At 41.0% G+C, this 27,627-nt stretch overlaps 1 protein-coding gene across 6 annotated transcripts in view; it reads left to right on the forward strand.

Moving 5' to 3' along the window:
• The first annotated feature begins 1,887 nt into the window (after positions 1-1,887).
• The window catches only part of REV1 (REV1 DNA directed polymerase), a 63,337-nt gene continuing 37,597 nt past the window's right edge, over positions 1,888-27,627 (forward strand). For 4 of the 6 annotated variants that reach the window (XR_007768221.1, XR_007768220.1, XM_050915434.1 and 1 more), the window contains exons 1-5: positions 1,888-1,931; positions 16,523-16,589; positions 17,394-17,526; positions 19,304-19,472; positions 26,339-26,488. Coding sequence is in view for 3 of the 6 variants with exons in the window: in XM_050915434.1 (XP_050771391.1) it covers positions 16,533-16,589; positions 17,394-17,526; positions 19,304-19,472; positions 26,339-26,488 (509 nt within the window). In the remaining 3 variants the exon portion in view is untranslated. Of the gene's footprint in view, positions 1,932-14,300; positions 14,329-16,522; positions 16,590-17,393; positions 17,527-19,303; positions 19,473-22,432; positions 22,455-26,338; positions 26,489-27,627 lie in introns of those variants that run through there. The other 2 variants (XM_050915443.1, XM_050915468.1) reach the window with 2 other exon arrangements.

Raw genomic sequence — 27,627 nt, forward strand, 5'->3', positions numbered from 1 at the left:
AACACGGAATTAGAACAGGTAACTCGGTAACAAACAAGTTTTCTGTAAGTAGCCCAAGCAATAAGGCCCAGCTTCCTACGGATTTGTGTCTTATTTCCTCTACATTGCCACACCACAATAACGCCCACTTTCCTATACAAGGATCCCCACATACCCTATGTCTTCTTCCCCCACCACTGGTCTTTCCTTCTTTCCCGCCTCCGCTCAGACACTCTTCACAGTATCCCCAAATGCTCTCCCACGAGCTGTAACTGGGGAAGGACTGGCGAAGGGCCCACACGCGTGCTGTGACTGGTTCAGCACGGGAGCCGTGCTGGCTGGCGCCAGAAAGCTCAGCGAGCGAGTTACCTTGGGCTCCCATGCTACCTCACTGCTGCTCATTCTGATGAAACTTGTAAAGCTTCACACTGTTGAGGCCGAGATCCCTTCATCAAACTGGGCTGAAATAGCCACTGGCTTTTAAAGTTACCAGGGAAGAGCAGGTAGCACCGCTGCGCTTCTTTTAGAAACCTGGCTTATTAAAACCGCAGACTCACATGCAAGGAGCCAGTGGGTGTTACTCCCGTACCCAGGGAGCGAGGGGAACAAGCAGGCCCTTTCCCTGCGGGAGAAATCCCTTCTAGTGTGAGGCTGGCGAGGCCTCAGCCGGGTTCAGCCCCACTTCAGCCACCAGGAACCAGCCAGGGCAGGGGCAGGGCTGGGCTGCGATCCCCGACCCGCCATCCCCTCCTAGGGCTCCGGTCGGGAGGGGGACGCTGCAGGGTCGGCCTAGCGCAGGCCCCTCCGGAGGGCCCAGCCGAGGCGCGGCTGGAGGATCCTGGCGGGGGCGGGGGGCGGGCCCCGCCAGAAGTGCCGCCGCCGCCACAGCCCAACTCGGGCCTTCTCAGCGCGCTTCTTCCCTGAACGGCGGCCCCGGGAGCGGCAACGGGCGGCGGAAGGGGTGGGTGGGGGGCGGTGTGCTCCCCCCTCCGCTGCGGCGCGGCCCGGCCCCAGGCAGGCGGGCCGTGCCTGTGCTGGGGGCAGCAGACCTGCCGGCCCCCTCCCCGCAGGCCGCCCGCCCTCACCGGGTCCCGCCCGCCGCCGCCGCCTGCTGCGCTTACGGGAGACGCGGCCGCACTGCGGGCGGACGCGCGCGCGCGCGCGCGCGCTCCTCGCCTCCGCCGGCCAGCCGACCGATGGCTCCCGGCGACCCCTGGAAGCGGGAAGGCCGGGCTACACCCGGCACAGTGATCCTCTCCGCTCCCGTCCCGTCCCGTCCCGTCCCGTCCCGGTGCGAAATGTCTGCCCGCGCCGCCGCTACAGCAGTCCCCGCTCTTGCGGCGCGCCCGTCGGGCCGCCAGGGGGCGCCGCCGCCCCGCGCCCTCCGCAGCCCACCCAGGCGGGGGAACCGGAGAGGCGCGCGAGCTGCTCGCGCCCGCCCCGCCCCTCCCCGCCGTCACGTGCCCGGTGTGAGAGCTCCCCAGCCCTCTCGGCAGAGCGGCGACGGCGCCGCACGCGACTTTCCGCCAGGCGCGAGCCGCTAGGGGGCGCCCCGGGGGCGGGCGGGCCGGCCGGCTGGCCTGCCCGGCGCGCGCCGCTTGTTGACCGAGCGGCGGTTGGTGGCGCGAGACTCTCTCGTGACGCGCTCGCAGGAAGGGCGGGGGGAGGAGGGGCTGCTGCTGGGGACACCGAGAGGGGGAGGAGAAGGAGGGGGGAGAGAGGGAGGGAGGAAGGAAGGAAGGAAGGAAGGAAGGAAGGAAAGGGGGGAGAGAGAGAGAGGAGGGAGAGCGCGGCCGGGGCTGAGAGCTGGGGAGGAGGAGGAGGAAGGCGGGCAGGAGGCGGTGGTTACGTGCGTCCGTGCCGGGGGGAGCCGCGATGTGAAGCCCCCACACGGCCCGGCAGGGCAGGCGGCGGCGGCGCCCCGGGAATGTGCGTCTGGGACGCGGCGAAAGGTGAGCGGCGGACGGGGGGCTGCCGGAGCGGGCGCCTTCCCCCTCGAGGCGCGGCGGCCCCGGCCCCCCATGGCCGCCCGGCCCTCGCGAGCGCGCCCCCGTGTGCGCGTGCGGGGGGCGGCTCGGGGAGAGGGGGGGGGAAGGAAGGGGGAGCCTGAGGCGGCCGCGGGGCCCGCAGCCCCTGCCCTGCCTTAGCCCCTCCCTGGGCCCGCGGCCTGGTCCTCCCCCTTCTCCCCGCCGCAGCTCTTCCCCAGCACGGGGCTCGGCGGGGCGGGGGGGGGGGGGAAGGCGGGGAGGGTGGCGCGCGGGGTTATGTAACCGGCGCGGGGGCCTTGCTTTGCCCGCGCGCGCGGGAGGGTGTGCGGGCGGGGGGGGGGGGGGCGGAGGGGGACGGACCCCTGGGCGCGCGCGCGCGGCCGCTGCAAGTTGCCGAGGGTGTGCTAGGTGTGTGGGTGTCTGGGTCAGCCACCCCCGCTCCTCGCCTTCCCCTCCCCCGCCTCCCGTCAGCTACGGCACCGGTGTGTGCGTGTGTCTGTCACATGGGGCCTGCGCTTCAGACACAACACGGTTCCCAAGGCAGAGCCGGAGTGATGCTGCGAGTATTCTGCCAGCTAAGGGGTCATTGCAGGGAAATCGGTTGGAGGAGGAGAAGGAAAGCCCAAGCCCTGGTGCAGCCTTGCCCTCTCGAACACGCCACGCGCGTGGCACTCAGCTGTAGCAGCATGAATCTGTCTGCGGTTTTCCATCGTGTTTGTCACAAGTTGTATTTGCTGAGCAATAGTGCTGGATATAACCAGTGTGCGGTAAGGAAGAGGACCTGTGCTTGATAAGTAAGCCTCTGCTTACAAACACCGAGGGAGGAATGTGTTCACTGATGCTTCTTCACCCCTTCCCCATCTAATGTTGATGCATTTTGCTATACAGTTACCATTGACTTGACCTGTGATACTGAGCAAAAAGCCCCTGATGGGAGATGCACGGTAATGGCATGTTAACCTTAAGAAGGGAGAGAAGGATAATATCACAGGCATGTGATTTTTTTGGTAGAAAATCTGTGTGTTGTACGCTGTAATACTCCATTATTTCTGATGCTTTAAGATTAATGTCAAAGTCTTCAAAATGACAGGGCTGTGAATACTCTGCTTGTCTTAATGAGAGATTTTCTTCATGAAAAGATGAGTTGATGTTTGTTCTGCATCTTGATTTAAAATCCACGTCCAATCTCAAATTTGATACTGTAGTCCAAAGAAGCAAAAATAGGGGATTGTAATTTTGCGATCCGAATTCTTTATTCATTTAGATGCTATTGTTGCTCAGATAGAACTGTTTTAAACAGTTGGCTAATTACCATTAGTTGTAAGAGGTTATAGTTAAAATTTATTTCTAGAATAGTTGTCTTACTAAGGTTTATAACATTTAACTCAGAAATCCAGATCTCTGACATTCTTTGCAATCTTGTCTCAAGCGTGTAGTTATTACCCATTCCCACCATATTGGTCTTTCATTCAGTCCATTTCTTCCACTGGACAATGTACCAAATCCCTGTTAGTAAATAATCCCAAGCTGTCAGACTGGAGGTCATTGGTAGGACAGTATTAGTAGAGGCACAGTGCAGACACCTGCCTTGTGACTCACTGATGTTTAACTACTTGAGGAAAGATTGTTTTAAAAGTAGAGCTCTAATAGGAAAAATACATTAGCATATTTCAAGCCTTGATGGTAAACTGATTGTACATTTTTCTGTGTACGGTATACGTGTCTTCAGTACGTTATTCAGTAATTGGCCTTTCAAGCGTAGCACCAGTCCATCTTTCTGGATAGTATGTACGTACTCTTACTTAGTCACAGCCTGTTCTGATGCAGAGATAGTGTGTTGTAACCGAGTGCTGATTTTGATTAGTCTTTTCTGATCCCTTGACCCAGATGTCTTTTTTAAAGAAGTTTCATGGCAAATTTTCAGCCTTTCTACCATCCCTTTCAGTTACTAGAGAGGTTAAAAAAAAAGTAAGAATGATTCAAACATGAAACCTGGTTTTGAGTAGGTAGAAAAAATTAATATGATTACACAGACCTTTTTTTTAATAAATCAGTTGTTCAGGACAAGCAGGAAAAGAATAACTTGCCTGACCCTGCCATGTGCTTTCCCCATTTAATTTGTTAGCTATTGTTTATTTCATGAAGAATGAATTTTTTTGTATTGAACATTTTTCTGTTTTAATTAAAGGTGTATATTATTATCACTGAGATCTCTGTCAGCTCTTAGCAGCATGTTTGCCTGGTATAGATACAACAAGGGAGCTAAGTATCCAAATGTTGAAACCCTCCCCAATACAATGTAGATTAATTGGGTGATAGTGCCATGTGTTTACCTAAGCATAGCAAAGTGAGGAAAAACTGGAAGGAAATAGAAATGAGAGTGGCCATGGAGTTATAAAGAAAGTTGAAAGTAAGAGGGCAAGTCTAAGCGGATGCAAAAAAGCGTGAGGAATTCTCGAACATCTGTAATATAGTATACTTGTGGAAGTGTCTTTTTTTAAAAGATAAATTTGTGTAGTGCTGCTCCCCGAGAGCAGCTTTCTGCTCTGTTGTGGAAACCAGACAGCATTTTAATTGGAGAGAGAAATGTTTTTAGGAAGGAGGGCCTCCTGTGTCTGTTGTTCCCCCACTTCTGTATTTCATGTGGAGTAACTGGTGCTTGTAAGATAGAAGTCAGAATTAGGAAACCCTTATTCTTTCTCACTCTTCAGTGGAAGAGAGGTGAGTGTGTAGAACAGCTTTAAATTTTGGGCTGTGATGATAATTTCCATTCCTGTGGCTTGCATTTTCAAAACTAACTGAAGGACTGCTGCTACTGTAGTTAAGGAATCTGTGACCGTTAAATTCATCTAGGAGATACTTTTAGTTTGGTATACCCATAGAAAGGATTCTTTGCTGTAAATGCCTAAGCAGACCATGGTCCCTGAATTTCAGTGTTAGCTTTTGGGGAAAGTAATATTTTATTAATTGGGGACACACACACACACACACACACACACAAACGACCAACTCCTTTCCTATCTCAAAGCTTCAGGTCTCCCAATTGGAATTCTACCTGTTTAATAGTGCTGAAGCTGGTGGTTTGAAATTTAGTTGCTTGCGTAAGTAAAGCTTAGCCATATTGTGGTTAACTCTTCTGTGTTGGTTTTGCTTTCTGTTCCCAGCTATCTGTAAATACTTTAACCAAATCCAAACATAAAGGAGTTATTGGTTGTAACCTCCTTATTTGGTTTGCTTGAATTCATGCAGACCTTTTCAGCTTCTTCATTTATGAAAGTAAATAGTCCTGAAAAAGAGAAAGCTAATTTCACTTGGGAGAAGAGACTGCTCAGGTACCTTGCAGAGTCATTCTTGCAAATGCAGGTGGATTGGTGTGAATGCCAAAACATGAAAGCAGTGCTGAAGCTGTGCAACTGCTCTAAGGTTTTTCCATTTTGACTTAGAGATTGGCAGTATTCTGGCAGGGTGAGGTATGCGGTGCATTTTGGCAGGATCCTGGGGACTGTTGCTAACATATTTGGTCAGGTTCTAGTTGCCAGTGAATATCCAAAGTAGAATAAAGTTCTGTCCACCATGTTCATGACTTCGTCTTTTTGAGGTGACTCAGATCAGCTGTTAGTCCAGGGCATGATGAGTCAGCATCTTGGACAAATGGTTGTAGTCCACTTACATCATTTTGGAAACCTAGGAGCTGTTGCTGTTTAAAGGAAGTCATGAAATTGCTGATAATTCTTACAAATAGGAAAGCCCGTGACCCCATCGCATGTAAGGTAAATGATTAGTGCAGCTTACCAAGTAGAGTGAATGTATTTTACCATTTTGTGCTTTTGAATGCAACTCCCAGTTGAAGTAAAGAACTAAAATAATGGCCTGGATTGAAAGGATACTGTTCCTGGTTTCTGAATCTGCCTGTTGTTTTCAGGAAACATTAGAGCATTGGGAAACTGGAAAGACTGGCTTTTCAGTCACTATTTCCTAGATTTCCATGCTGAAACTGCATTATTTGTTAAGCAGTTCCAAGAATCCTATTATAAAACAATACTGGGGGAGAGGTAGGGGTAATGACTTTTCACTCTAATTTCTGGCTGATCTGGAATTTGAAGTTAGCAGTGTTGCCCCTCCATAATGATTCCTGTAACTTCTATCTTGATTTTTAACCTAAGTTCCACAAGCATCCTGTTTGCCTGGGATAGGCCATTTTTGCTCTGTGGCCTTTTTGTATCAATCTGTCTCCACTAAGAAGCAGCGTAAGACTGTTGTTTCGATGTCAGAGGTACTTAATATACCAACTTAAAACCACTTCAGGCCAAGAATGCAATTCAGATTTGAGTTTTAATTAGGGGTCCTAAAGAATTAGAGCATTTTTGTTTTGTCCTAAGTACTTAGAACTATGTTTTTCCTGGAAAACGTAGAAACACTGTGCTCTATCTTTTCACTTTCCTGTGAATCTAGGAAGAAACTTGAGAATGTATTGGATCAGATCAAAAGTTCGCCTAGGTAATAGTAAAGAAACAAACATACTGAGATACTTTGCCTTTATATTCTGAGTTCCTGTGGTTTGTTACCTTTTTTAAAAAAAAAAAACCAAACCCAAAAACATTTAATGACTTTTTATTCCATTCATCTGTTGAATCCATATGGACTTTTAGCATCCTTGGTGTCCTGTGTCAGAGAATCCACAAATAAACTAGGCCATAGATGAAAAAATATTTCCATTTGTTTTGATCTCTCCACTTAGTAGTTTCATCTGATTCCTCCTAGTCTTGTTGGTCTGAGTTGATGATAAAAGTAACATCCATGGACTAACAAAAGATATAGAAAACTTGAGTAGAAACTTAAAACTTCAAGGCTAAGCATAGAAGCCATATCTTGTGAAGATTTTACTTCAAAAAAGATTTTGCAGCTTTGAGAGTTTCAAAGGCAAATCCAGAAAAACATTTGGGAACTTGACTACGCAATGTCAGTTGGAATTAAGTAATGTCATTCGAAAGCTGCTATCAATAGAAAATCTACCTACTTAAATACTAAATCTGTAGTCATCAATACTTTTGCTGGTAAAGTTACTTGAGTTCTTACAGTTTTGCTGCTGTACATGTTTAGTGCTACCTGTATGTGAGTAGAGAGATAGTCCTCCTTAGTATCTGACATCAGCTACCACTTGAGATTCGCAAAGTGGATGTCTTATCTCTTTTTCCCTGAAAAGCCTGGCCTGATCAGCACCTGCTCAGTGTACGCTGATAACATTGAGTTGAGCATAAAGCACAATTGCCCTGGGCACTTCTAAAAAAAAAAAAAAACTTGTAGAGAAGAAGTGGTGCCTTCTCATTATGTTAGTTAGAGCATTGGCCCAGAGAGCGGATTTGTCTCTGTGCCATTCTCTGTTGCCAAAGTGGTTAATCTGGGTAGCGAGCAATCAAATTGGTCAGCAACAAAGTTTGTTGTTTGTATATACATGTGCACAAGTGCACAGACAAACACACACACACACACATATATATATACATGTGTATATATCCAAACAAATACATAAAATCAATCAAAAATCTGTAATCTCTTTTGACAAGATTTCACCAGTCTGCTGGCCTGAAGTCTAGGGAATCTGGGGAAGCTGAGGATAGTGTATGTCAGAGGTTTTCACCAGCACAGTTCCTCTGAATTCGATGTTAACAAATTCAGAGCATTCACAGATACCTTGCTTTGATCACCTATGAAAATTTTCCAGTTACTTATTTTTGAATGATTATACCTCCACTTACCAACTTTTCCTGCCTTGTTAAGTATTTCTTTAGCTTTACAAGGACACTTCCTTCAGTTGTGCCTAGGAAGTCTTAGGAAGCCCTAAATCATTCGGCAGCAGCAACACTTCTCATTTTTTGGGAGGAGGGATCATGGTTTACTTATGCTACCTACCGACTGCTTGACCTACGCCTCAGCATAGGCTTCTTGTGTAAGATGCGAGTTGTGGGATTGGATTGTTGTCAGACTGAGCAGTGCTCAAACTAAAAACTTCCTAAACAGGCTCTATTGATTTATTAGGTAGAAAAATGAACATCCCACTCTTCAAAGAAGAGAGTAACAGAGTTTTCTGTTCTCAAATACTATAGACAGCTAAACATAGGGGCTTGAAGGAAGACTACCCAACTCATATACTCATCTTGTTTATTGTTTCAGATACTCAAATCCAAGAGAGAAAGAGAATTTCCTCTTGGTGATTTACAATCCATTCACTATGTTGCTATTGAGACTCCTAATTCCACAAGCTATACTTCTTATTCCCATTTTACTTAATGGATTTTATTCTGGAATCTAGGCATTTAGAAGCTGGCATAAAGATTGTGAGTGTGCTAAGTCCTCTTAGGGTTGAAGCCCCAAAAGAATATAAGTGCAGAAGAGAAATAATGAAGCCAGTTGCTGAAGTCTGCTGAAACTTGCCAGTGTATTGTGGCAGTAAGAATAGTTATATCAAAGAGGTGATATTTGAACTAAAAAGTGAATTGAGCTACATGGTTAAATATAGCAATGAAAATTTATGAAGAAGAGCCACTCATTGCTGAGGAACTCTGAAGGAGGGGGGGGAAACTTTACCAAAAAATGCAGAAATGTTGAAACTGAAGCCAGAGTCTTCTGTGAGCAGAAGAAAAATTCAACCAAGTTAAACCACTACTTGTGACAAGCTCTAAATGGACTGTAGCTGCTACTGAGTGTTATTCCTAGAGAGGAATGAAACATTGACAGTTGGTCTCAAATTGAATCTGGCTTGCTATTTTTCAGAGAACTAACCATCTCAAATGCCATGTATAAAAGCAAAAAGAGTATCTTCTTGAAAACAGATTTCTCAAAGCTGGTGCAGACTGTGCAGTGATGCTGTTTCCTGTACCTCGTGCTCATAGTTCCTTAAGTTGTGACAATTAAACAATTGTCTGTCCTGGACTCCGAGTCAGTTGTGAAAAGGTCTAAACACTTTTGTCCTGTACAGCTCTTGTATAAATGGTTACCTGCTGTACAACTGCTTTAGGTCATTGTGGTGATTCGCCAGCAAAAGAAATGTATGTTTCTTAATTGTTACTTATATGTTTCTTAATTGTTACTTGTATGTAAAGTATTTAGTCCTTGATGTTAAAGTAAACTGATCTGAAATAAAGACCATTTTGAGTTGCAAAAATAGTCAGTTTGGAAACTGGATTAGTTTAGCAAAGAGTTCCTGTGTCTCTTGCTGGGGGAGTGATTGAACTGAAGGTCAGAGTATCATTTCTTTGCTGTCAAGCTCAAATGAAAGTATGCACAGAACACAGTCTTAGAAAAGTCATCTACACATAAGGAGTTGATTCTGAAGGACTTGGGTTTTTTCATGCTTTGTGTGAGTTGTATGGTATTTCACCTTTCTAGCAAACGCCATGGATGTTCATATTTTAGAAAAATACTATTTCTAAATTTCTCATACTAACAGTTTTGTGTCTGGTATTTAATTTGCCCAAAATTTTAATGATTGTTCTTTCCTAATTTATAGTCTTAGGTTTACTCACAGGAGATGGGGGTGGTGTTGGGTGGTTTTGGGGACAGATATTTTTCAAGTGTCCTTCAGCTAATTTCATTTCTATTGCTTTAAAATACCATCAAAGATTGAACTGCAAAACAGAACTTGCTGGTTGACCCTGTAATATCAGGTGCTTGTAGTTAGAAGTGATTATCGTATGGGCATATGTGGCCTAAGATGGGGAGCTGTTCGATTGTAACTTTCTTTGGAAACTCTTACCCTATGGAAAAGGCGAGGTAGCCTACCTCTCTTGTTTTGGGGGGGGGAACAAAAGCGAGTAGCTAGCTCATTGCAACTGTGTCCACATTTACACCACAGTTAGTTATAGCCATGATTCTAAAAGTTGGTTTCTAGAAATGGCTGAGAGAATCTTAAGATCCCACTGGCAACGAAAGGAACAGTCCCATCCATTCCTCTTTTCTGGCCTGTCTGCTTTGGCTTTGTCTGATGCTTTTGTGAGTCAGTTCTGCGTGCTGAATTGGCAGGAAACTAACCCGTAAAATTATGTCAATTTTCTATTGATTTAGTGAGCTAAATTACACATAGCACCAGTATGAACATAGGGGTCATGTGTGTTCGGAGGTAGTGTAGAGGTTGGGAAGAAGGGATAAAGCCTGTTAGGCTAGCAGAGATTGAAGAGCAGAACCATCCCTTTTGGTGGCAGTCAGCCATGAAGTTGACTCAACCATCTTATGAAACTTCACCCTGAGAGTTTATTTCCCTCCTAGAATAAAATTCAGTTGCTTTGCAACATACTAATTAGTTTATTTTAATATGGAACAGTAGTGTTAACTCTGAAGTGTCTAAAATCATGGGGCTTTAAAAATACAGTATCTTAAAAAAAAAACTTTTGAACTATCTTTTTTTATTTTTAAGTTCTTTTGCTGGATTCTAAACTTTTCAATATGTGGTAGAAAACAGTTTTAGACCCTGTTCCAAAAGACTCAGCCAAGAATAGGAGTCTCTTGTGCTGAGAAATGCGTAAACACGTAAGACAGTTCTTTCCTCAAAGGGCTTGCAAACTAGTGCCAAGTAGAGTGGTGAGTTTGATGTGGGAGCTGGAGTGTAGATGCATGAAACTCCAACAGGCCACAAAATACCCACTTGATGGAAACAACTTTTAAGCCCTGCTGAGATGGGATGGATTCAATCTACAGTTCAAGCAAAAGATTCTGATACTCATTAGCAGTGGCCCGAGATAGCCATACTTCCCTTAGCAGTGGAGTTACACCTTCAAGAATGTGTTTGAATATGTTAATTAAATCAAGTTCTTTTGCGTTAGAGGACGTTGACAGGATGTTCACTCTGGTCAGAAATGCAAAAATAGCTGTAAGAATGTGTTATGCTTTCACTCAGCTTTCAGTTACCTGAAATTGGACTGTCTGGATTAGAGGTTATGTGTGCCGTGTATTGAGACACAAGTTTGGCAGGGTTATTTGTTGAGTCACAGTGCAGCCTCACTTTGTCTTTAGAAATAGTTCATATGCTTTCCTGTAGTGCAGAGCCATAAAGTGTATATTCTGCCAGATTCAAGTTGGCTACTTGAAGAGGCAGCAGGAATGTCTCTGTACCGTATACCTGGAAAAGGGAATGCTGAAAAGTATGGCAGAGACAACTCAAGTTTGGGCAGGACTAGTACTGACCTGGAATTAAAAAGCCCGTGAGGATCCATGTTCACTTCTTACAGAGTCATTGAGATCTCCATTCTGTGCTCCCAAGCATTTTTCCCCATAGTACCTGTGGGTTTGGTCTGGGTTTGTCTGTTATCTGTGTTATCCCAACTGCCTGAGATAATGGGAAGTGACTTGTCTTACAACTACACCATCCTGAATTTAAAGTATTTAAAGAAATAACTTCCCTGCATCAGACTGTGTGTGCTACAGATGAGATTAAAACAAATATTAACTTAACATCAGCATTCGCATCTATATTCCTTGTTTTGCGATCTAAAATCTCACAGTTGCTGTGCAACTCTTCTATACACACAGACATGTTTATAGAGTTCATAAAATGTAGACTTAACATTTCATTCCATTACCTGATCTGTAGGCTTTGATTAACAGTCTTTAATAATAGGATTAAGTGGTTGTGGATTGGGAAGTATAATGCTAGGCCTATGAAGCAGTGTGCGAAGGGATGTTACATATCTTTTCCTAGTGGGCTGTATTGAGTATTTCTGAGCCGCCAGTCATGTACAAAGCATCAAAACTCCTAGTTCCTCTTCAGTTTTGAAAAGGATTGCCCAATAGAAATTTGAATTTTAGTTAAAGAACCTTATTTTGTAGAATGGTAAGATTTTACCATCTGTGTGTGGTCTAGAAAGAGATGCAGGGCCAAATTATGTTAATTTTGATCACAGGAGTTCTTAACTTGACTTTTTTTTTTCTTTCTTGGAAGGTTGTTTCTCTTGTGCTGAACACTTGGATTCTATTCCTAGGAATACTATTTCTACCTTTGCAGGCTTTTGTGCAGTTTCAGAGTTTGTTGGCATTTTTTTTTTAATTGCTGAAGATTTCTTTATATTCACAGGTCCAGAATATGAGCATTTCAGTTTTATTTAAAAAGCTTTTGTCTGGGCAAAGGGTCACTATAGCTTGTCCTTCAGGCTCTAGAGATACCCTGAAAACTATTAACTATGGTGGCTCACTTTCAGTGAGTCACTGTGCATTTCTGCTCTTGAATTTGTGAAAACAGGGAAAACTGTTATGAAACAAGTTAGATACTGTAATCACAAGAAAGATGAAATCTTGTCTGAAATTGGCCTGCTTGTGATGGGTGTTTAAGTCCCCGTCTTGATTTCCACCCCCGCTTTCTGCCCGCACTTCAAGGGTTCTTTACAAAGCATTTCTCTTGCTCATCGCTTCATCATGATTCCTATAGAGGGAGCATCATATCGTCTTTACATTTCTTATTTCATGAACCAGTGAGCATCTTTCAAATCTTGCTTAACTTTTCTTCTGATTTAGTATATCCCGTGCAAGATGTCTCTCACGCTCATTTGTTCCTTAGGTTTCAGCTGTAGAAGTTATCTTCATTCTCAAGGAAAAATTCGCACTGTAAGCACAAGTCTTTAGCAGTGGGGATTCTCCTTAGTCCAGAAACCTTGGTTCATCATTCAATTCCTGGAACTACAAAGGGAGAAATTAGTCTCCCAGGTTTTCATATCAGCATTAAGAAAATAATCCACAACTCTCAAGATTTGAGCCAGAGGCATCTAGTAATCACTGAAGTACCATGTTCCTAACTTGTGTGTTTAGAATTTAAGTGGACTGGCTGCGTCAAAAATCACATCTGCCGAGGAAATGGTAAATCATTATCAGATGTTGTAAGTAGACATTACAGCCTAGCTTCTCTAGTTTTGCAGGCTCTAGGAAGACAACTTTTGAGCAGTTGATATGTCGTGTTTTTAACACACTAACCTAAAGTAGTTTTGTTTTTCTGATTTCTAGTTTTAATCAAACTAGGCACGTACCCATGATTCTGATTTTGATTGGCCCCACTGGTTGTGGTGTTCTGATCTAATGGCTTTTAGACTGGAGATCTTTCTTCCTCACCTCCCAGTGTCCTGAATAAAAATTAAATGTGTTTCAAGGTTTAAGAAAAGCTTACCCTCATGAGGGCAGTTCTTCAGTGTATTAGGCATTAGATACTTTAGTTTAAGCAAGAGGTTGTCTATATAGGGGTCAGAGTAACTACCTATCAAATCAAAAACCTGGTGATTGGAATAAAGAACATCTTTGTTAGACTGATGTTGCGGTGACTTATAGTGTGCATTTCATAGAGTCTTGAAGATTCTGTGGTTTTTTTCAGAGTAAGAGTTTCTTTTCGTATGAGATTTTCTTTTTGATAAACTTAGAATCATAGAACAGCCCAGATTGGAAGGGACCTCAAAAATCCAACCTTTCATGGGTGGGGAAGCCTAGATGAGATTATCTAGCACCCTGTCCAATTGCAGCTTGAAAACCTCCAGTGATGAGGACTCTACCGTGTCCCTGGGGAGGTTGTTCCAGTGATTGATTGTTCTCACTGTAAAAAATTTCTTTCTTATATCAAGATGAAACCTCTCCTGGTGCAACTTGTACCCGTTGCCTCTTGTCCTCTCCATGTGGCTCCTTGTGAAGGCAGAGCCTCTGTCCTTTTTGTAGCCACCCTTTAAGACTTTTTCATCCTTTATTAAGGAGAAAGGTTAATCAATAGTTAAAGTTCTGGTGTCTCTTATGAGCTCATACACTGATACGTATAGTCTCTAAAAACACTAGATGACATTTTCATGAATTTTTTTTTTCTTGAGCTTACAGTTTGCTGTTTTCTCCAAGAACTTCTTAGCCAGAAGTGATATATTTGAATTATAGTTGACTTCAGCTGATGGAAAAATACAAATTTTCCATATGAAAGAAATCATCTAGCCATTTCCAGTATGTACTGTCCTCTACAGGAAAAAAGTCAATTTTGTATTTCATGTGGTCATCTAGCTCATCTCCTCTCATTTTTCTTACTGATCCTTAAGAGTTCTGTGGTATCCGTTAGATATAACCCAAACCACTAAAAATTAATCTCAGAAAACCCGACATCTTGGAAATTGGTCGCCGGGTAAGAAACTCGGGTACCTAGAGAGAAAATGCGACATACTGAGGAGGAGTTTGTTTATTTTGGTTGTTGGTGTAGAGCTCATCTCCTTGCGGTGTGATTAATCTTCATAATTATGTACATGTGTGTAGGTTATGTATCAAATTACAGCAACTATAAGAAGAATAGAACCAGGTGCATCATGATCTTCCTGTGTTTGCAGAGGTCCTGAAACATACAACTCAAGCTTGTCTTTTCAAGGTAGTTATACCTGCTTTGACTATAATTCTATGGTTGCCTAATTTGCAGTATTCCATGAAAATAATCATATTTATGAAAACTTTCCTGTGGCTGTGTCTTGTTCTGCAAGCAAACTTGCCTGTAATCCGGGGTGGTTTAACTGGATTTCAGAGTATGCCTGCTTGGTAACTCTAGAACAAAAGGGATTTAAGAGACGAAAGCCAGAATTCCACTTTCAGCCGGGTTCAGAGGAAACAAAATTTTAATGTGATAAATGAGGCAGTCTCCAGAACAGTGCAGTAGAAGGGTTGGATAGGAAAATGACCAAAATGTGTTGTTATCTCCATCCACAGCTGTATGTGCTTTCTGGTAGGCTGGAGACTGAGTGAAGCTTCTGTGCTCCATGACTGGACGATGCTATGGACAGTCCAGAGAATAGGTATCTTCTCAAAAGCAGACAAGTATCAAAAAGAAACAGTTGACTTCCTTCTGTGTATTAACTGTAGTTTTGTGCACTTGTATGGAGGATAAAGGAATAGAAATTAAATATTTAATAAAATAAAGGTGACTGGCTTAAATCTTCTTACTTTTAGTTTCACAGTCCTGTCCTCACACTCTAAGAGCTGATAGCCCTAAAAGACAAAACAGCGCTTTTATTTAGGGAACTGGTTAGAGTATGTCGTGGTTTAACCCCAGCCAGCAACTAAGCACCACACAGCCGCTTCCCCCTCCCCCAGTGGGGTGGGGAGGAGGAAACGGAAAAAAGTAAAACTCGTGGGTTGAGATAAGAACAGTTTAATAACTAAAGTAAAAATATACTACTAACTAATAATAATAATAATTATAATGAAAAAGAATACAACAACAAAAAAAAAGAAATAAGAAAAGATGAGTGATGAACAGCGCAATTGCTCACCACCTGCTGAGTGATGCCCGAGAAGCGATCCTCCCCCCGCCCCCGGCCAACTCCCCCCTGTTTATATACTGGGCATGACGTTCCATGGTATGGAATACCCCTTTGGCTAGTTCAGGTCAGCTGCCCCGGCTCTGCTCCCTCCCAGCTTCTTGCACACCTGCTTGCTGGCAGAGCATGGGAAACTGAAAAGTCCTTGGCTTAAGATAAGCGCTACTTAGCAACAACTAAAACATCAGAGTGTTATCAACATCATTCTCACACTAAATCCAAAACCCAGCACTGTGCCAGCTACTAATAAGAAAATTAACTCTACCCCAGCTGAAACCAGGACAGAGTAGAAAGTGAGAGATGTAATAGCAGGCAGTGACCTCATGATCTTACTATATCATGAATCAATATTTTAAAATCACTGTTACAACAGCTATAGTTAATGTGAATCACTTGGGTGCAGTGAACAGTTGGCCACAATCCAAAACGTTTCTTTTTCTCTCCACCAATCCTGTTCTAGCCAACTAATAGCTCATCTGGGGATGCTGCTGTGTACAGCTCATGGTCCAGGGATAAGTGTCTTGCATAAAGGAAAACGGCAATTTGGCTGGTTGCGTATATTTATTTATTATTAAGCAACACAAACAAAACCCAAAGAAACAAATCCAAACCTAGCTATAGATCATATTAGATCATTTAAACAACTGGCTTTTCATTGACCATAAGATGGCCTTTGGTTTTTTTGCTTTTATGGGATATATTGCATTGGAGCAACAAGTGTTTGGACATTTTATGATGAGCTGTAAAATCCATCGGTGAAATTAATCCAGTCTCGAGTAGCAGAAGGTCTTTGCCCGCATCCCACCATGTAGATAGTATCAAATAGGAAATAAAAGATTGTTCCTGACTTGGGCAATATTTTGCATGAATGGTAGCAATTGTATTTAAGAACCTTTTATTACTCCTTTTTTATAGGAGATGTATGAAGAACAGGAAGAATTTAATAAATCATGATGGAAACTGAACTTTGTAATGAGTTTTTTGTATTCTGGGTGAATAGAACAAAATGTGCATGTGTGGTTTTTGATACATAGCAGGAGCTACAGTATGCATTACTACAAAACTGTGGAAGTAGGTTTTTATGCAATTTTTCGTTTCTAGGTTAACTGTATAACTCATATACTTCAGTGAAGCCCATTGAAAAATGTAATCTTTGTGATAATCTGTAGATGGCATGTAATGCATCATTTGAAATGCCACTGATGATATTACTAAACATCTAATTGATCAAGCATTGTTCTTCCTATGCAGAAGCTTCATTATGAGGCGGGGTGGATGGCGGAAACGGGCTGGCGATGGCGATGGCTGGGGCATATGGGTATGTTCAAAAGCAAGTGGCTTTTTTTTTTTTTTTTTTTAAAGACGTAAATGGCACTGTGGTTAAAAAAGGTTTACAATTTTGTTATATATGCTAAAGGTATGCTATAAATTAAACCCTTTTGCTTCACTTGAAAACGCATAATTAAGTTCAAAAGAAATTTTTAAAATTACCAGGTTTTGAAGTCTTTGTTCACAATAATCCACTAAATTGCATTATTAATAAGTGCAGACCCTTGAATAGCTTTAAATCACCATTTAATAACTAAACTAAATAATTGTAAAACTACTTATGGTTGTCTCCACCACATTCTATATAGTTGGACAAACAATAACTGAGGCACCTAATTTACATAAATATTTACAATACTGCTGTCTCATGTATATTTAAGAACTGAAAATACATGGAGCTTAATGAATATTCTCTACATTGTTTCTTTAGGCAATGAGCCTCTGATTTAGCATCCAAACTTGCATCATTCCCTTATTTCTTTTTTCTTCTTTCTTTTTATTCTATAAGAATTTTTATATAGATAGAATCTTTTTCTCATAGAATAAGATAAAGTATGAAATAAATCCTGCTGTGTTGGTAACAAGATGCAGTTATCTTGTAGATAAGAATTTAGGGTGGAGGATTTGCTATTTTTCATTTGGAAAAAGAATACGTCTTTTGTATGTCAGTCAAAATCAATTTGAAGGAATGCTGCTTACCTTTCCCGTCTTATAATTGACCAGTTTCTGTCTATAAACCTTAGAAAATAAGACTAGCATCATGGATTTTGTTTTGTTTTAACTTAAAAACTAGGGCGGGTACATGTCGGCAAAGGTTAAGAAATTGGAGGATCAGTTCCGGTCAGATTCAGCCATACAGCACCAGAGGGATGGAAATTCGTCAAGTATCTTTAGTGGAGTTGCCATCTATGTCAATGGCTTTACAGGTGAAGCTTTTATTTTTTTAAGGATCTGTTCTGTTTTGTTCTAGTGTCTGTTTACCATCCTAAGTGAAGTAAAGAACTGTAAAACACATGAGTTTGCAGCTAAGTAAATACATAACAATTACTGTATATGTTTTATATATTATGTTCCTTTGTATTTCATGATTAAGCTTTTCAATATAAAATCAGATTTAGGTTCTGAATATAAATATTACTTTACCAGATCATTTACATGAATGGTCACTGATAGCAATAGGAGTAATTTTTTCCACCTTTCTGTGATCTTATTATTTGAAATGAAACCTTTTAAATTCCTCCATATTCCTCCATATATTAAATTTTTAGTTTTCCAAACTATTGATGGTTGGAGTGCATGCATTAAATGTATGTTTGGGTGGATATGTTGGGGTTTTCTTGCTCAGAGTGGTGTAATGCGTGAGACAGTGAACCCATTAATAGTGGAAGGCGGAACAAGAGAAGAGGTAAGACATATACATACATTGTCTGTGATGGACTGATATGATAGTGTATGTTAACTGGAGTAAGATTTTTAATCTACCATACTTACGTTCGTATTTCTCCTGGGTTCTGTGAAGCAGCTTAATAACCTTTTTGAAACTTCCCAGAAGCCTTTTTCAGAGACCTATGCCAGGAATGTTGTGACTATTACATAACCAATGTGTACAGCTTCTCTGATACAGAGCAGTGCTGGTTTGAGTACAGGGCTCAAACGGACTGAAAAAGGTTAAGGTGGACATGTTAAACTATTAATACATCTGAATCAGTTATTTAATACAGGCAGTTTCTTTAGTGAAAATCTAGCATTTGCATACTTTTCAAGGTACTAGTTCCTCAGCAGAGCTCTACAAGATGGTTGTCCAAAAGGCTGAGTAGGAAAGGTAACACTTGGAGAAGATGTGTGCTATTTTTAGTTAAAAGTTAGAGGTGTAATCAAGTATTAGAAATATTTTGAGAGTTGACAGTAGGCCACTGGAAGGAATTGTACCTGTATTCTTTAAAAATATTTTCTTCCTTCCTGTATTGATAAACTTTTTTGTTTTTTAGTATCTTGTGCCAGCTTAACTATTCAAAACATTCTATTTGTGCTGACCCAAACCTTTTGGTGTCAATGTGACACCACTGCAAAGGTTTTCCAAAAGCTAAAACTTTTTTTTTCCCCACCTCTGCTTGCAAAATAAGTACTCTTTTTAACACGACTGAGGCAATAAGAAGAGATGTTAGTTTTTAAGGTATCCTCTGTTCCCTGTAACAATTCAAGAATAACCTGGTAAGGAAAGAGTGAGTTAACTACTTCAGTAAATCAGAAATTGTATAGTAGGAGTTCTGTGCTGTTGCTACACCCTTTTGATATTAATTCTTTTCTATTACTTCTGGGTATAAACTACTCTCCGAAACTCTGGTGAAAAAATAAGTGAGTTAATCTAATTTTGAGTTAATGTTGATGTAAAGTGTTTTTTAATGTAGTTTAGCATTAAATCTACTTGAGTATTTTCCCCCCCTCCGCCATACATGTTGTAGAAAGATCCTCTATAACAAGTAGAGTGTTTACATTTTGAATCAGTCTCTTCAGAAACAGTTTTCTACGTTTCTTCAGAAATGCTTTTCTGATTTGTTCTTTGAAGAAGTTGTAAGGTTTTTCAGGAGAAAAACATTGGTTTGCACTCTTTCTGATCATGGCATCATATTTCTCAATTAAAGTTGTTTTTCTTACTGCATTTGCTGACACAAAACAGGAATATTTCTGGTTTTAATTTTATAGATCCCTCAGCTGATGAATTAAGACGGCTAATGATGTTGCATGGAGGCCAATACCATGTGTATTACTCCAGATCAAAAACAACTCACATCATTGCCACAAATCTTCCAAATGCCAAAATAAAAGAATTGAAAGGAGAAAAAGTAGTTCGGCCAGAGTGGATCATGGAAAGGTAAGTTTAGGTCTATGGCTTTTGGAGATTTCTCCTTTTGGAAAAAAAAAAAAGAAGAAAAATCTGGAAAAACAGCATTATAGAAGATTGCATTTTGAGATTATGGTTTAGTTTAAAATAAATCTATCCTTGCAACAACGGAGTAAAAATACCACTGTTAGATTGATGATATGCTGCTTAGTGATTGTTCCTTAAGAAACTTCACTAAGAACATTCAGAAAGTCTCAGGCATATCAGGAAACTGAACGTTATCCTGTTGATTCCATTTAATATCCAGTCAATTGACCAGCATTCATCTCAGTATGTTTAAATAAGTACCAGGTGATTATTTTTTTAACCTCTTGCCTTGTGCGTTGCATAAGTTTCATTTCATCTGTAAAGAAAGAAGAATGTCAATTGAAAAGCATTTTCATAAAATTGAAATTAATCCATCTAAACATTTATTATGTTGTGACTTTGTAACAAAACAAAAACAAGATTAAAAAAAAAAAAACACAAGTTTTATTTACAAAGAATTTATGTTCTTTGGTTCCTCCATGCACTGGAATATATAGGATCAACTAAAATTGTCCTCAGGTCCTTGAAAAAGATGATAGTCAGGCTCAGAGCAGTTAATCTGGCTTGCATCTGTCTTCTTCCATCTGAGGAACCCAAGGGAAATAGAACAGGCAGGAATATGTTCTGGAAATCATTCTGTCAGTGTCATGATGTTCTTAACTAGTGTCTTTCCTAGATGGCCAGCAGAAACAGACAAGGAACTGTTCTGCATACATAACTGGTAAAATCCTATTTGCAGTTCCTATTTTCAGTTTGCTGATTTTTCAGTCCTTTGGATTCAGCTGTTTCATATCGTGTATCTTTAAGGTAAATTTTTTAAATTTTTGTCAGAAATGATAGCTTCCTCAGTTTGAAAAAGACTTTAGGTACATTTTTTAAAGAGTTTTAGGGCCTCGCCCATGAATTTAAGGACTTGGAAAACTGGTGGTAGGTGTGTTTTTATTGGAAAGATGTGGCTGTTTCATTGATGCCATTAAAGCTCATTATGATTTTAACCAAGTTGGAAAAATCAATTTGTATACATTCAGTAGAGACTTGCTAGAACCTAATGTATGAAATCTCCTAAAATTTTCCTTATGGTATCTTGCGTTCAGGTTCTGCATCTCCTGGTTCTGGAAGGTTGTACTGTAGAATAAATCAGAAGAACTGAGTATAGACAGATACATGGGGTTGGGCACAAGGAGTCAGGGAACTCACTGTCTCAGTAGAACAGGGTTCGTGTCAGAATCTGGAATAAAAGCTGATTTCACAACCACCCCTCATTTTTTTCCCTTCCTCTCAACAGTATTGAAGAACACTCATTGGTTAAATACTCCATCTCTGTGTGTGGAATACCAAATTATGTTCTCCTCAGTGGATCAGTTGGTGAAAATCGGTGCAGTGGATGTAGAGGTTCCAAATTTGTTGACTATTCATGTGCACATCATGTTAGTGCAATATGATGGGTTTGGTTTTTTTTAGTTTGGTTAAGAATCAAGCCTATAATGTTACTGTCACAAATTGCTGGTGAAGCAGTGTTGTCAGATCTTCAGTCCTGTCATCCAAGGTTGCAGAATGAAAAGGTTGTTTGTCTGTGGAGCTTTGATTTATTTCTTTGTGTGCACACATTATGATCTAGTCCTTGATTACATGATTACCTGCCATCTTTTTTCACTATGGTACCTGCCACATTCTCTTCACGGAAAAGATTGAGTTCAGGTTGCAAATTGCTAATTCAGTGACTTGTTTTTTGCTTCCTGTCTCTGTAACCCTGTTCCTTACTTACTGCATGTGACTCAAATTCTTTGCTGATAATGGAATGAATAATTAATTCCTCTCTTTTATTGGTGCTTATCACTATAGCATCTGTCTGCTTTCCAAAGATTAATGAACTTACCACAGCACTTATTACAATGACTATTATTTTCATTTTTTCTTTGAGAGCCACCAAAAAGACATTAAGGTAAAACACCAAAAATGTCAATAATTTGGAATATGCCATGTGAACTATGTAAGATAAGATTTTTCAGTTACTTATACGAGGATGGTAAGGCATATGTTGAAGTTTATTGCTGCATTAAAAGCTTTGCATATTCTCAACTGTGAACATTCTGAACTATGGTCTAAAGTCAGACTTTCCTAAACCTGTTGTTAAATGCAAGTAGCTCTAGAATTTTTGTTTAATTAGCATCACACAGAGATCCTGTGTTAACAGTAGTTGCAAAATCCAGTATTGCAGAGTAATGTGTGGTTGCTTTAGCGAAAAAATCATTCTTTCTGCACTCCCCTTGTTGCGTGTTTTTGCTACCTCTCCCTTTCTGCAACAAATGAAGGAAGAGACTTGCAGGCAGACCTTTCTAAATCTTTATTCCTTTATTTTACACAATTACGTAGCTTGGAAAGGTTGTTGTGCAGTGTCCAATGGAAGCCAAATTAAGGTGATCTGAGAGCTTGACTTTCAAATTTGAGTATTCTTTTAACAAACATTCTTTGACATTTATAATAAAATCACTTTTCGGAGATTGAGGATAACTAACCACTAAAACGAGTTACCAGTAGAATTTGTGGATTCCTTATTTTGATTTTCAGATAGAGTGAATGTTTTTCGTAAAGATCTGTGTTAATCTAACACAAAGGTAAAGAAAGTAGTTTAAAATAATTTCCCCAGAAAAACAAAAAATTAGTTTAGTACATCGCACTTCATTTCCTTTTTCTGATGAGGATTCAGAATGCAAAATATTTGAATAAATAAAAGCTACCAGTCTTAAAACAGTACAGCTTTCAGAAGAGATGCCACGTTACGTTAACACAGTAACTTTTTTTGGAAACTAGCAAAGCATTGAAGGGGAAGGAGATAGCTTTTATAGCTATATTGGAAGCACATGGAGCAGGCCTGCTGTTGAAGAGTGGGGCAACCTCATGACAAAGGATATGGAAAAAGTTGAGGTACTCAGTGCTGCCTTTTCTTCAGTGTTTAGTGTTGTCGTGGTTTAACCCCAGTCAGCAACTCAGCACCACGCAGCCGTTTTCCCCCTCCCCCTCCCAGTGGGGTGAGGAGGAGGAAAGCAAAGGAAAAAAAAGTAAAATTCGTGGGTTGAGATAAGAACAGTTTAATAACTAAAGAAAAATATAATACTAACAATAGTAATAATGAAATATAATAATAATAGTAATGAAAAGGAATGCAACAAAAAAAAAAAGAAGGGGGGGAGGGAGGAAAAAAAACAGTGATGCACAATGCAATTGCTCACCACCTGCTGACCGATGCCCAGTTAGTTCCCGAGCCGCGATCTGCGCCTCCCAGCCAACTCTCCCCTGGTTATATACTGGGCATGACGTTCCATGGTATGGAATACCCCTTTGGCTAGTTCAGGTCAGCTGCCCCGGCTCTGCTCCCTCCCAGCTCCTTGCACACCTGCTTGCTGGCAGAGCACGGGAGACTGAAAAGTCCTTGGCTGAAGATAAGCGCTACTTAGCAACAGCTAAAACATCAGTGTGTTACCAACATCATTCTCACACTAAATCCAAAACCCAGCACTGTACCAGCTACTAAAAAGAAAGTTAACTCTGTCCCAGCCAAAACCAGGACAAGTGGCAAGGTCTACTTTCATGCCTTGAAGGCCTGTGTGCCTAGTGGCAGAGTTTGGAGAAAAGAAATGCTACCAAAGGTATAGGAAGCGTAAATTATGGTTCACTTAAGGAAACATGACATATACAGCTCTACAGTACCGGATAGAATGCATCCAAGGGAGCTGAAGAAGCTGGCTGATATCAGTGCTACACCACTCTGTCATCTTTGAAAATTTGTGACAATCAGTTGAGATTTTCCAGAAGACTGGATAAAAGGCAAATGTCATGCCTGTCTTCAGAAAGGGAAGGAAGAAGGATCCAGGGAACTGCACTGTGATCAGCTTCCCCACAGTCACTAAAGACTATGGAAGATACCTTCCTGGAAGCTGTATCTAAGGTGGCAAATCATGCCTGACCAGCCTGGTTGTCTTCTGTGGTGAGATGACTGAACAATGGGAGAGCAGTAGGTATCATTTGCTTTGACTACAGTAGGGCTTTTGACACAGTCCTCCATTGCATTCTTTTAGTCAAATTGGGGAGATATGGATGGGATAGTAGGCTGCTAGCTGGGTGAAGAACTGGCTCAACTGCCTGGCTTAGTTCAGAGTCAAACTAGCAAATGGTTACAAGTGGCATTTCTGAAGGGTCAGTACTGGGGCAGATGCAGTTTAATGTCTTCGTTAACAATGTGGACATTGGGGATGCAGTGGAAAGTACCTTCAGCAAGTTTGTGGATGACAGCAAATTGAAGGGAACAGTTGGTATACTGGAGAGCAGGGCTGCCCTTTGGAGGGCCTCAACAAACAGGAGGAATGGGATGACAGAAACTTCATGAAATTCAACAAAGGGTCCTGCACATGGGACAGAATTAATTCCATGCAACCAGACAAGCTAGGGACTCACTGGCTAGGACGTACCCCTGTAGGGAAGGACTTGAGGGTCCTGGTGGACTAGACGTTGACCATGGAGCAGCAGTTGTGCCCTTGTAGAGATAAAGGCTAACAGCATACTGGGTTGCATTAGCAAGACCATAGCCAGCAGGTCAAGGGAAGTGATTCTTCCAATCTGTTCGGCACTTCTGAAGCTACATCTGGAGTTCTGTGTCTGATTTTGGGCTTCTCAGTCAGTACAAGAAAGGTACTGACAAACTGGAGTGAGTTCAGAGGAGAACCACCAACATGAATAGGGGCCTGGAACGTGATATATAATGAGAGGCTGAGGAAGCTGGTTTTGTTCTGCTTGAAGACTAGAAGGGTATCTAACTGTTGTCTTTTGGTACCTATATGGAGGTTACAGAGAGCATGGAGCCAGATTTTTCTTCAGGATATACAGCAAGAGGACAAGAGGCAATAGTCACAAGTCGCAGCAAAGAAAATTTTGACTTGAGTATAAGGAAAAGATTTTTCACAGTGAAAGAAAGTAAGCAGTGGAACAGGTGCCTAGAGAGGTTGTGGAATCTCTGCCCTTGGAGATCAGCCCTGGGCAACCTGATCTAACTTTAATGATAACCCTGCTTTGAGCAGTGTTTGGATTAGAGACCTCCAGAGGTCCTTTCCAACCTAACTTTTTTTAGTGATTATGAATTCTGTGATCCAGGGAGTGTGGAATGGGGACAGATGTTGAATGATGCATCTAAAATAGGATTCCTGTTGCTGCATCTTAATACAGTTTGGAAAAAACCAAACCAACTGTGTATTGATCTAGTAATGCAGCTACTCCAGTAGCTAAAATCTTAGCATGAACAGGTTCTTAAATAAATGCGGGGGTTTTTTGTCATCTTGAAATTGCAGTAATGATTTTGAAATATTACCTGGGTGCTTATGCACCCAGGTTCACGTGGTGATACGAGAAACAGTCTAACCAGGCATTGTGAAAGCTTAGTTGCTGCCTCACCATTTTCTGTACAAGAAAGCTTTGGAACTCTACCATGTGTATTTTTAACTCTTGTTTGGCAATGTTTAATGTAAATGATGTTCCTTTATGAATACTATATATTTGTGTATCAAACAATTTAAATTATATATTTTTAGGGCTGTCTTTACTATCCCATTCCCATAGAAACCTTACCAGGTCTCTGTGTATATGCCTAACTAGTTCTAATTTATCTAATTGGGAAATGTGATCTCCCACTATATTCTTCTCTAATTGCAGCAAGAAAGCTCCTAAGGGCTTTTGTTCTACTGTTCAGCTCCCTTGACAGTAGTACAGATTTGAGCTAGTTAAAAAGCACATAGCCAAGAGAAAGCATTCAGGTGTTGAAGAACAGAAAAACAGTATCTGCCACTGACCTAAATTCTCTTTAAAATTTGAATCCAATTGTATCTTCAAAACTGAACGCTAATATTAAGCTTCTTTGATATGAGAGAGATTCGTCTGCTGTAAGAAGTTTCAGCATCTCTGACCCGGTGTTCGATATGAAGAGTTGTATATGAAGAAGAGGTGAAGTATAGGCTGGGAATGCTGTTATCTCTACTGCCAGCAACAGACATTGGGGTGGAGAGATGAAATCATGCTGTGGTGTGTTTTTGAGAGGATTCCACTTCAAAGTTCTTGACTTCCCTAAGTAATTTAGCAGTCATTGAAGTATGATTACAGTTTCAGTGGAAGAAGAAAAAGGAGAGGGAGATACAGTGGAACACATAGGACAGAACTGGAACGATTGTGGTAGATATTTATGGAAGGTCTATTTGGAAATCATTCTTCTGTCTAACTTTCTTCAGTGAATTTTCTCACAAGAAGGGTTAATTATCCTTTTGGAACAGAAAAAGTAGTTCCTCTTTAATAATGAACGACATCCTAGCTGACCTCCTTCAAATTCTACCCAAATTTGCTTGGAACACATGCATTTGCATTGTTCCAAGTTAAAAAGCTCAGTCAGCATTGTTCAGTTAGAATAACCTGGACCACTCACCAGGTTTTGTTTTGACTGGGCATTGTTTATTTTGGTTTTGAAATTAAAAATTTGGGTTTTGTGTCTGTCAGTTGGAGAAGATAAATGGATGTAGACAGTGGACCAACACAACTGTGCAAATATCTTTTGTACTACCAGTCACCACATCACAAATTACTTTTCAGTTCAATCCAGTTAGTAGTGGGAAAGGGGTTGTGGAAGGGACTGCAAGTACATATAGCAGAACAGCAAAAGGTGATGACCAAAGTAATAGTTTATTGTACATGAGGTATTTTTTAGCATAGAAGGTTGGGGTTTTTTAAAATGTCTTAAGTAGTAACCTGTTCCCTTTTTTTTTTTTTTGTTTCAGCATTAAAGCTGGGCGTCTCCTCTCGCACATTCCATATCAGCTTTACACCAAGCAGTCAAGTGTTCAAAAAGGTCTCAACTTCAATAGCGTATGCAAACCTGAAGATGCTGTGCCAGGTCCAAGCAATATAGCTAAAGATCTCAACAGGGTGTAAGTGTTTCTGATCTTGTAATGCAGATGCTAATCATTCACCCATAATGGGTTTGCATTTATAACTAGTATTTTTAAAATTCATTTCAGCTTTATAAGAGGGAAGCTCTGAGGCACTGAAATTTAAAAATAAGGTATAGCTGTATAAGCAGTTGAGGACAGAACTACAGTTACCTTGACTCCAAGCCTTGTCTCTAGTCTTTGGACCACACTTTGCTTGATAACATGACCTAGGAGTCCTAGGATGTAACATATCTGTATGGAAGCAACAGGCATACATGAAAGGATTCTGACTAATGACACTGAAAAGTAGGTCTTTATTTCAAAAACAAAAAGCTGATATGATTTGATTACTTTTGCTAAAGGTGCCTAGGAAAAAATGTAAATGCATACTAGTTGTTAAGTTCTTTCTTTAGCTTTTAAAAAAAAAAGTCACAGCATACCTTATGTATGCTAACACCAAGGTTTAAGTCATGCTTGAGAGAGAAGATGGATTAAAAAATCCAATTACAATATAAAAAATTCTCCTAAAAGACCTTGAGAAGGGAATAGAACAGAGACGAACAGCAAAACTTTTAACTGGCAAAGGAATTGGAATTTGGAAAGAAACCTTCACTTGAGCAGACTGTTCTGTAGATTTTTTTTTTAAGAGGTTTCCTACATCTTTTTCAGAAGCACATGTTTGTGGTTTAGAAGCAAGAATCGTAAAATTATAGAATGCTTGAGATTGGAAGAGACCTCTGGAGGTCATCTGGTCCAACACTACTGCTCAAACAGGGCCAAGGATACTGTACAAGATACTATACTTTCTGATTTGTAATGGTGATCTGTGTTCTTCCACAGTCCACTGATTTATTTAAAATCCAGTTCTGCATAATGCTGAGGAGACTTTACCACATGAGTGGGATTTGTCTATATTTAGGAAAAATAAAACCAGTGCCACAAAATGAATATCCTAAGCAGTATTTCTTACCCGTATTTTAAACAATGAGTGATACAATCACCATCACCTCTTATTATTGCATTGTTAATGTTTTTTAAATGAGAAGAATATTCAGACTTCCAAAAATATCAATTTAGTCTGAAAAGCATGAGTTTGAAAGCCTGCCCTATCCACTGATACTAAATATGTACCACTG

Source organism: Gymnogyps californianus, chromosome 1 (genome assembly GCF_018139145.2).
Source record: "Gymnogyps californianus isolate 813 chromosome 1, ASM1813914v2, whole genome shotgun sequence".
Taxonomy (NCBI): domain Eukaryota; kingdom Metazoa; phylum Chordata; class Aves; order Accipitriformes; family Cathartidae; genus Gymnogyps; species Gymnogyps californianus.